Source organism: Saimiri boliviensis, chromosome 10, assembly GCF_048565385.1.
Source record: "Saimiri boliviensis isolate mSaiBol1 chromosome 10, mSaiBol1.pri, whole genome shotgun sequence".
Classification (NCBI taxonomy): domain Eukaryota; kingdom Metazoa; phylum Chordata; class Mammalia; order Primates; family Cebidae; genus Saimiri; species Saimiri boliviensis.
The window spans coordinates 19,161,566-19,172,659 of record NC_133458.1 but is presented as its reverse complement, the minus strand read 5'-3'; the positions used below and the strand labels follow the sequence as shown (position 1 = coordinate 19,172,659).

The 11,094-nt window shown below is 45.2% G+C and overlaps 1 protein-coding gene across 2 annotated transcripts in view; it reads left to right on the top strand.

Moving 5' to 3' along the window:
* Positions 1–4,513: 4,513 nt before the first annotated feature.
* The window catches only part of LOC101043963 (transcription intermediary factor 1-alpha), a 128,952-nt gene continuing 122,371 nt past the window's right edge, over positions 4,514–11,094 (top strand). For both annotated transcript variants that reach the window (XM_074379023.1, XM_039472890.2), the window contains exon 1: positions 4,514–5,184. In XM_074379023.1, coding sequence (XP_074235124.1) covers positions 4,818–5,184 — 367 coding nt within the window. In that variant the 5' untranslated portion in view covers positions 4,514–4,817. The remainder of the gene's footprint in view (positions 5,185–11,094) is intronic.

Genomic DNA, 11,094 nt, shown 5'->3' with positions numbered 1-11,094 from the left:
AAACTCACATCTACTTAAAAAAATTACAAAAATTAGCTGGCAGGGTGTGGTGGCTTATGCCTGTAATCCCAGCACTTTGGGAGTCCAAGACAGACAGATCACAAGGTCAGGAGTTTGAGACCACCCTGGCCAACATGGCAAAACCCCATCTCTACTAAAAATAGAAAAAATTAGCCAGGTATGGTGGCAGGCGCCTCTGCGATCCCAGCTACTCAGAAGGCTGAAGCAGCCACCTCACCCAGCCTCAGAAATGATTTTTTTTTTTTTTTTTTTTTTTGAGACGGAGTTTCACTTTTGTTACCGGGCTGGAGTGCAATGGCACCATCTCGGCTCACCGCAAACTTCGCCTCCTGGGTTCAGGCAGTTCTCCTGTCTCAGCCTCCTGAGTAGCTGGGATTACAGGCACGCGCCACCATGCCCAGCTAATTTTTTGTATTTTTGGTAGAGACGGGGTTTCACCATGTTGACCAGGATGGTCTCGATCTCTTGACCTCGTGATCCACCCTCCTCGGCCTCCCAAAGTGCTGGGATTACAGGCTTGAGCCACCGCGCCCGACATTTTTTTGTATTTTTAGTAGAGACGGGGGTTCACCATGTTGACCAGGATGGTCTTGATCTCTTGACCTTGTGATCCACCCGCCTCAGCCTCCCAAAGTGCTGGGATTACAAGCTTGAGCCACCGCGCCCAGCAGAAATGATTTTCTTAAGATTCCCTGGAAGTTCTAGAATTTCCACCCACGAGCATCTTTTGAGGGGTGGGATGAGAAATCTCACTAGCATCTAATGCTCTTATTCTCCTTGCTGATGTCCTTCTCTTCCAGTCCAGACAGCTTTGATCTCCTTCCTCACAGGTGGTGGTAGTGGTGCAGTTAAGGAACAGCATGTCATCCAATTAGGCGGAAGCATAGGACGGATATGGGAAAGCAGAGACATCAGGCAGGAAGATCAGATGGTAATAAAATTGTGGAGAGCTTTGGATGCAGTGGAGAGTCACAGAAAATTATGGGACAAGAGAGGAACATAGGTTGAGAGCTGTAATTAAGGAAAATAATCTAGCCAGGTGCGGTGGCTCAAGCCTGTAATCCCAGCACTTTGGGAGGCCGAGGCGGGTGGATCACGAGGTCAAGAGATCGAGACCATCCTGGTCAACATGGTGAAACCCCGTCTCTACGAAAAATACAAGAAAAATTAGCTGGGCATGGTGGCGCGTGCCTGTAATCCCAGCTACTCAGGAGGCTGAGGCAGGAGAATTGCCTGAACCCAGGAGGCGGAGGTTGCGGTGAGCCGAGATCGCGCCATTGCACTCCAGCCTGGGTAACAAGAGCGAAACTCCGTCTCAAAAAAAAAAGGAAGAATAATCTATTGGTAGTGTGGATCTTTGTGAAATATATTTGAACACACTTTGTAGGGTAATAATATCCAAATAAAGAAATTATATGATTAAAACAACAAATAATAGGCCAGACGTGGTGGCTCACGCCTGTAATCCAAGCGCTTTGGAGGCCAAGGCAGGCGGATCTCCTGAGGTCGGGAGTTCAAGACCAGCCTGACCAACATGGTGAAACCCCATCTTTATAAACAAAACAAAACAAAACAAAAAAACAGCCAGGCGCGGTGGCTCATGCCTGTAATCCTAGCACTTTGGGAAGCCAAGGTGTGTGGATCACCTGAGGTCAGGAGTTCAAGACCAGCCTGGTCATCATGGTGAAACCCCATCTTTAAAAACAACACCACCACCACCAACAACAAAATAATAAATTCATTTTCTGGACTTGAAGTGCCATATACGTGAACGAAGTACAAGGTCCAATTGTTTTACTCATGTGAAATTAGGAAGGCTAAAACGATGGAGGATAATTTTCTGTAAATCCATGATGATTTGAAAAACTTCAACCTAGTGGGTTTGGTTGAATTACATGGAATTGTTTCAAAATAAATGTATTCAGTTTTACCTCTCAGTTTTCCTTCTCTATCACCACCATCTGAGGAAGAAGAGGGACTTACCTTTAGTAGGCTTGAATCCTGTATACCACCTAAGTAATGAATTTTTAGCATATTAAGGGAGTTAATTTTGAATACGACATTTCCATTCCTAGCATGTGAAGATTTTCAAGGTGCAGTTTCTTTTTTCTTTTTTTAAATTTTTTAAAAATTAAGACAGGGTTTCACCATGTTGGTCAGGCTGGTCTTGAACTCCCGACCTCAGGTGATCCGCCCACCTTGGCCTCCAAAGTGCTTGGATTACGGGCGTGACCCACTGCGCCCGGCTCAAGGTGCAGTTTCAAAAATATACAGTACGGTTTGAATTCTGGGGAAGGAGGGTTTAACTTTGGGGTGGTTTTTAGGGGATAACAGTTAAGTCTGAATTTTGAAGGAACTAAAACAAAGGGAACAGCGTGCAAAGCAGAGTGGCCTTAACATTGCTGCAGCACGAAGCATGAGAATAGCGGCGACTTCAGCTTGAGAGGCATATACGACGGAATCATGGAGGGATTTGTGAATGGGTGAAGACAAGTGGGATAGACGTGTGTTTCTGGACCCACCTAGGTCAGAATCACTTGAGATGCTGTCAAAGTTGAATAACTGAATACCGAGGTGGCCCAAGCACCTGCTTTTCATTAAGCTTCTCAAGTGATTCTTATGCAAACTACGGTTTAAGAGCTACTTCCGTGCAAACAAACAAAAAAACCCAAAAAACCCAAGCTTAAACCAGAACCAATGTCGGGGGTGGGGAAAGAGGCGTTGAAGGCATGTGATTAAGTAAAAGAACCTCTCACTTGAGGCCTACGGAGACTGTGTTTAAGGGAAAGGTTGGGTTCCCTAGACCTCCCCCATTGCCATCCTACTGTCTCCAGGAAAACTGTGATTTTAGCAAAGCCTTTTTATGACGCACCCCATCCTCCTCTGAAGTCCAGTACCACTTCATTCGTATTGAAAAAAGATATTTATACACACTTCTTCTTTTTTTTTTTTTTTTTCTGAGACGGAGTCTCGCTCTCATTACCCAGGCTGGAGTGCAATGGCGCATTCTCGGCTCACCGCAACCTCCGCCTCCTGGGTTCAGGCAGTTCTCCTGCCTCAGCCTCCTGAGTAGCTGGGATTACAGGCACGCGCCACCATGCCCAGCTAATTTTTTGTATTTTTAGTAGAGACGGGGTTTCACCATGTTGACCAGGATGGTCTCAATCTCTTGACCTCGTGATCCACCCGCCTCAGCCTCCCAAAGTGCTGGGATTACAGGCGTGAGCCACCGCGCCCGGTTATACACACTTCTTAAAGTTACTGTATACAAAAGCTTGTTTTCTCCCCTCCGTTTCTATTCTTCACGTTCCTTAAAAGCAGCGCCATTTTTTGAGTGGAAAATGTGCGTAACTCTGATGTCAGTGTAGAGATGAGAGAGAAAATAAGAATCTTGAAGTTATCATTTTGGCATAAGTATTGAGGTTTATTTTTACTTAATGATGCTATATTTATGCAATAAAAACATTTCCCAATCTTTATTAATTCCTGGGAAAACGAACCGCTTTTGTTCACCTAAAAAGCAAATCACTGGCTTTAAAAATTAATTTCACCTTTTTCTTTTTTTTTTTTTTTTTTTTTTGAGACGGAGTTTCGCTCTTGTTACCCAGGCTGGAGTGCAATGGCGCGATCTCGGCTCACCGCAACCTCCGCCTCCTGGGTTCAGGCAATTCTCCTGCCTCAGCCTCCTGAGTAGCTGGGATTACAGGCACGTGCCACCATGCCCAGCTAATTTTTTTGTATTTTTAGTAGAGATGGGGTTTCACCATGTTGACCAGGATGGTCTCGATCTCTTGACCTCGTGATCCACCCGCCTCGGCCTCCCAAAGTGCTGGGATTACAGGCTTGAGCCACCGCGCCCGGCCTAATTTCACCTTTTTCATTGGGGAAACAGTTTAAAAATTTCCAACTTGCACGAGAACTTCTCTTATTCTTCATGCTCATCATTCTAAAGATGAGTACACCTAGGTTGCAAAATTCATGCTGCCTCTAGACTACCTCTTGCACACAGTATTTTTAAAAATTCTTCCCTTCTTTTGCTCTTCAGTACCTCCGCTCCTTCCTCCTGTGACCCTCCCACCACATTTACTCCTCCTACAAGACCCGGTCTCCAGTATTAAAACCAGTTTTCCAAGCAGTTATTTAATTAACGGCATGGAGTAGACAAGTGAGGTCCCACCCCGTAGGAGGAGCTAACAACGCGGACCGAATCAGGCGTCTGGTCGTTAACAAATGAACCCTTAATCTTTTCAGCGGAGGAAACACACACAAAGGCCCAATCAGAGGCCGCGGTTCCAGAAGCCCGGAGCGGGCGGAGCTGGGAAAGCACCTCCCACTTCCCGACCTCCCGCCTGCTCCGGCGGGCCCCGCCCCCTCGCCAGGCGCGGCCGCTATTGGGCGGCGCGCTCCTCGCCGAGGACTCAGTTGCTGGGAGAGGGAGGGCGGGGGCGGGGCCTGAGGTGGGCCGGGGGATGAAGAGAAAGGCGGGGAGGCGAGGGCGGGCTGGGCGGATTCGACGAGCGCCGCGGCGGTTGGCGAAGCGGACGGGGTGCAGCCTCCCCGGTGCGAGGAACGGTCTCCGCTGACAGATCCCCTTCTTCCGGCCGCGCCACTCGGGAGGCGGATCCCCGGGGCCGGAGGAGGCTTCCCCCGGCCGGCTTGCTCTCCCTCCTTCGCTGGCGCTGCCGCGGGTCCACCGAGCGACCTCGGAGGAGCAGCCGCAGGAGGAGGAGGAGGTCGTCGGGGGCGGCGGGCGGAGACCGCGCTTTCGCTTCCCCGGCGGCGGCGGGGGCAGGACAATGGAGGTGGCGGTGGAGAAGGCGGCGGCGGCGGCGGCGGCAGCGGCCTCGGCGGCGGCCTCTGGGGGGCCCTCAGCCGCGCCGAGCGGGGAGAACGAGGCCGAGAGTCGGCAGGGCCCGGACTCGGAGCGCGGCGGCGAGGCGGCCCGGCTCAACCTGTTGGACACTTGCGCCGTGTGCCACCAGAACATCCAGAGCCGGGCGCCCAAGCTGCTGCCCTGCCTGCACTCCTTCTGCCAGCGCTGCCTGCCCGCGCCCCAGCGGTACCTCATGCTGCCCGCGCCCATGCTGGGCTCGGCCGAGACCCCGCCGCCCGTTCCCGCCCCGGGCTCGCCGGTCAGCGGCTCGTCGCCGTTCGCCACGCAAGGTGAGAACCGGCCGCGGCCGCGGGGGAGCCCGGGGAAGGGGCTGGGAGGGGGGCGGGCGCCCTGGTGCCGCGCGACCCGCTGTCACGTCGCCGCCGCCCGGGGAGCGCGGCGGGGGAGGGGCGAGCGGGAGGGTCTGTGCTGGCGACGGTGACATGGAGGGCCCGCGCTCTGCGGCGTGCCGCGCTCGGCCAGCAACTTCCCCGGGCGCTGTGGACTTGGTTGCGCCGCCGCCGCCGCCGCCGCGGCTGCTCGGCGTTCTCCGGAGCCGAGCGGCCCGCGCCGCCCGCACTTTTGCAGACCTCGGTCCGAGTCTCCTGCAGCCGGAATCTCGGCTTCTTTGCCGGCCGCAGCCAGTTAACTGCCACCGGCCAGCTGCCTCCGCTGAGCTTTGTCCAGGTCCATATGATCCTGATCATCTCGTCTATATTCACGTTATTTGAGCTGGAGAGGGGGAAGGGAGGGATGAAGATGAAGTGTTGGTGACTTTCTTTGATGATTGCAGATCGGATGTCATTTATTTGTCTTGCATGTTTGGGGCTCTACCGTAATGAGTTTCCAGTTCTCTCCTCTCTCCTTTGCTGGGGACAAAGGAACCAAGAGACGTTGTTTTGTTGTCTGTCTCTTTCAAAGGTTTTATTTTGAGACGGTAAAGAGAAATAGTACAAAGTGATTTGGAGTGCAGGGTTTTTTTGGTATTTTATAGACAATGCTGGAAGTTACTCTTTGTGGTGTTTTTTTGCTGTAAAAAGACTTTTGACAGGTAGTTCTCATTGCTAACGTTAACAGGTTTGAAACATCTAAAGTAAGTTTAAGTACAGTTTCGGGTAGAACACTTCCCGGTTTTTAAATTTTATTATTGCAAATGTTAGAGCACCTTCTTTTAAAAAATACAGTGTAACTGGAGAAGCATTTTGAATACTTGACAGAGGGAATCGTTCAGTTTGAAATAAAATGCTAATTAAGTAATTACACTAGGTCCAGGGGTGTATGAAATGGATACTTTAAATAGATTGTAGTCTGCGACTCGTTTATTTAACTATATGTTACCAGCAGTATCCACTTGTAGGAGACAATTTTCCATAGGTCTCCGTTTCTTCCACTCTTGCCAGGGAGATACTGACTGCCCTTTGTTTCTATTTTTTCATGGATATTCTCTAAAGAGCAGCCTTCTAAGATAACAGTGTCTTCCACCAGAGCAAAAGGCATACTATCCGGTATAATAAGGTTAGTGTCTCCCCCTGGAGCAAAAGGGTAGGTATGCTTACTGCCCATTTTAAAAGATTAGGGTTCCCTAAGCTTATGGTTCCTGTCCTGTAGAGAAGGAACTGCCTGGGTAGATGTCAACTGGCTCTCTTCAGTTTGCCCAATAGGAACCTGGAGTTTTGAGAACTAGTGCAAAAATCTTGATGTTTTGGCTTATGCTGTTCCTGTGAGTTAAAGAAACGGCCCTTTGTCTCAGACCCTTGAGTGTCTTTTTGTCACCATCCATGAAACTGGTAAGGTTATTTGTTGGCTTGCAAGTTGGACATATTCTCAGATGGTTCACACTAGTTTGCTCTGAAGAGGCCCATGACTGGAAAGTTTGTACAGGTGAAAACTTAAATCTTAATTCTTACTTCTTAGATGTATTTTAAGATTTATTTTTTTCTTTTTTTTTGGAGACAGTCTTCCTTTGTCACCCAGGCTGGAGTACAGTGGCACGGGTGATCTCAGCTCACTCCAACCTCATTCTGGTTCAAACTATTCTTGTCTTTCAGCTGGGCACCACCACACCCAGCTAATTTGTGTATTTTTAGTAGAGAGGGAGTTCTGCCATTTTGGCCAGGTTGATGTTGAACTCCTGACCTCAGGTGATCCACCTGCCTCGGCCTCCCAAAGTGTTGTGATTGCAGGAGTGAGCCACGCTGCCTGGCCTCTTCTATTTATGTTTTAAATGGTTAAACAGGCTAGTAGCCAATTAAGATCTGAATTGTGCATGATTATAGAATTTTTGTGTATTGTTTGCATCATGGCCATGACATGTGGACTTGAATTAATGAGAACATAGGTCATAAAGTTCTCATTCTCAATTCTGAGACAAGTTTGGAATTCCATATTTCTCAAAATGTTGTATGTAATTACAATCTGAGTGGTTTTTTTTTTTTAATCTTTATGCTGTATTGTAAGCAAGAGTTCAAAGAAAACATTCAAATTGGAAGATGTTTTTGTTTTTACACTAAAGAAAAAGGTTTTAACAAATTATACTTTAAAATACACTTCTAAAAGGATTAGTTATCTTTAGTAAATTAAAAATGCTATGCCGAGTCTTAGTGATGGGTATTTTCTCCCTTTCTCTCTCCTTGCATACTTGTTTTAATACTAGCTGAAGCAAAAGTTTAGACATTTCTTAATGAAGTAACAGGTTCATTTGGTCAAATCAGTTCTTTATTTTCCTAATAAATTTGTGAGTACAAGCATCATGATTCAAGTAATATTTATTACACAAGGGTAAGCAGGTAGTTGGGATGGAGAACTGTGAGCCTTGGGGGTAAAATGATAGCAAATGGTGGGGAGTGCAAGCAGGAGGCAGACTGCTTAGCTGTAGCAGTTTGTCATGTGGGTGCAGGGCAAGTATTGAAGAATCTTTTATTTAATGCAAAGTCTGTTTTTTTGAGACAGAGTTTTGCTCTTGTTACCCAGACTGGAGTGCAGTGGCACGATCTCGGCTCACCGCAACCTCCACCTCCTGGGTTCAGGCAATTCTCCTGCCTCAGCCTCCTGAGTAGCTGGGATTACAGGCACGTGCCACCTTGCCCAGCTAATGTTTTGTATTTTTAGTAGAGACGGGGTTTCACCATGTTGACCAGGATGGTCTCGATCTCTTGACCTCCTGATCCACCCGCCTCAGCCTCCCAAAGTGCTGGGATTATAGGCTTGAGCCACCGCGCCCGGCCTGAATCTGGATTTTTGAACAAAGTTTTTCTAGTATTAGACATTGTCAAGTAATTAAAAATGTGTGACTGTTTATACACATAAATATGTATGCACACAATTACTTTATAGGCCCATGCTATATGCCAAACAATGGGTTTATTGAGGCCAAATATGTTATAGTTCATACACTTTGTAGATTTCAAAAACTGGAGATTTTCAAACGTTAACACTACTAGAATCATCTAAAATTAGATTTTGGCTGGGCACTGTGGCTCACACCTGTAATCCCAGCACTTAGGGAGGCTGAGGCAGGAGAATCACTTGAAACCTGGGAGGTGGAGGTTGCAGTGAGCCAAGATCATGCCACTGCACTCCAGCCTGGGCGACAGAGTAAGACTCCATCTAAAAAAAAAAAAAAAGTTAGATTTTTAGGTTCCTGCCTCCTGAAAGCCCGATTCTACCTAATCTGGCATAGTTTCAGAATTCTAGAGTATAATATGGTTATACTCCAGAGTTGTTAGTTGTTTCTTTAATGCAAGCAGTATTCTAAAACAGTTTCAGATCTAGTTTCCCTTTCTGTAAAATACTTTTTCATGCTCTCTTTGTCATCCTAAATTAATTGCATTCAAAAAAAATCTTCCTAATACATTTTTCTTACAAAAGTAAACATAATGTTTGAACTGTTTTAAAGGAGATATAAAATGAAGCAAATAATAGCAGAAAGTTATAATTTATAAATGCTCAGGCACAATATCACCAGCCACCAAGTCCCCATTGAGAACATTTGTTTAAAACCTTGGTTTAACTGTCCTTTTTTGTCAGCCCACATGTTGGATGGGATGAGGGTAAATGACCACAAGCTAAAGTTGGATGGATGACTCCTTCAGTCTTAACTGTCATTTTCTTAGTATGCAGTTATATCTAAGAAAGAGGCAAAACTTCAGGAAATGGATTTTCTTTTATGTACATTCAGAAAACAACCGATCTTAGAGAAATGTTAGGACATTGTGTAGTATTTTGTGTTGTTAATGTACTATTCAGCGCACGAGTAGCAAACTCTGAGAGTTTGAGAGCATTTTTTTCCCTTCATACCTAGTAGACAATATTGAAGAGCTATTTATAACATGCTGAGAACATAGTTTTGAAAGGTATCAAATTATTTGGCTAGAGAGGGTAAAATACAAGAGTAAATTCCCTGGCCGGGTGTGGTGGCTCACGCCTATAATTCAAGCACTGTGGAGGCCAAGGTGGACGGATCATCTGAAGTTGGGAGTTCAAGACCAGCCTAACCAACATGGTGAAACCCCCATCTTTTAAAAAAAAAAAAAAGACTAAATTCCTTTTCCAAGATTTCTTTACTAACTGGCAGTATACGAGATGTGTAACTATTCTGGACTAATTTCTTGGCAAAAAGTATAAATCATCTCATGAGTGCAAGCTTTGTTGGCAAAGGATTAATATTTAAGAATGATCTAGCCAGGCATGGTGGCTCACGCTTGTAATCCCAGCTCTTTGGAAGGCCAAGGCAGATGGATCACAAAGTCAGAAGTTTGAGACCAGCCTGACCAACATGGTGAAACTCAGTCTCTACTAAAAATGCAAAAATTAGCTGGATGCAATGGCAGGTGCCTGTAATCCCAGGTACTCAGGAGGCTGAGGCAAGAGAATCACTTGAATCTGGGAGGTTGAGGTTGCAGTGAGCTGAGATTGTGCCACTGTGCTCCAACCTGGAGCGCCAAAAAAAAAAAAAAAAAAAAGAATGATCTGTATAATTCTATACATAGTTTATTCACCTGTTGGTAGAAATCAAAATTTTTTTTTATTTGGGGCCATTATGAATAAAATTTAGAGGTATTTGTAGAAAAGTCTTGATGTGGATACACTGTCCTTTGCCTGAGTAAACACTTAAGAGTTTCTTGTTATTATGATAAATGTATGTTTACACTGGTGTACTGCTTTATACTCCCTCTAGCAGTTCCCTCCAAAGTTGGTTCACACTCTCCCCAATTTAGGTACTGTCAGTCTTTTAAACTTCTTTTGTTGTTTGAGACAGTCTCATTCTGTTGCCCAGGCTGTAGTGCAATGGTGCCATCTTGGCTCACTGCAGCCTTCACCTCCCAGGTTCAAGCGATTCTCTTGCCTCAGCCTACAACAATTTTTTTGCTTACCCCAAGTTTACTAAGATTTTCTCCACTTTTTAACCCAGCGTTTTTATAGTTTTAGTAAAATATAAGCCCGTAATCCGTTTAGTGAGTTATTTTTTTGTGTGAGGTTGAGGTTCATGTTTTTTTTTAACTATATGTTAAAGCACCATTTATTGAAGAAAGTAATTTTTCATTATATTATTTCGGCATTTCTATGACATGTATATACAAATGCCAAAATAATACATAATTTTATACAAAAATCAACCATCTGTGTGTGGTCTGTTCTTTATTGATTTGTCCATTCAGCTAATACATAATGTTTTTTGATTACAGTACTCTTAGCAAATTTTGAAATACGACACTTTGTTCTTTTTCTCAAAATGATTTTGATTCTCTGAAGTCATTTGCATTTTTTAAATACATTTTAGAATCAGCTTTTCAGTTTCTACACAAAAGTCTGTCATGGTTTTGATTGGAATTGCATTGAATCTAGATATCAATTTGAGTAAGGGGAAAATGTTTTTAATTATTGATTCTTCCAATTGGTGAATATGTTTTATCTCTTATTTAGATAATTTAAATTCTCAGCAGTTTTATGGTTTTCATTTTAGCAGTCTTGTACAATTTTTGTTTAGATAATATAAATATTAAATATTTTATAATGTTAAATATTTTTGTGTGTGTGTGCACGCACGTATTTTATATATATATATATGTATATATATTTTTTCCCTTTTTTTGAGACAGAGTCTTGCTCTTTCACCAGCCTGGAGTGCATCGGCATGATCTCTGCTCACTGCAATCTCTACCTCCCAGGTTCAAGCGATTCCTCTGCCTCAGCCTCCCAAG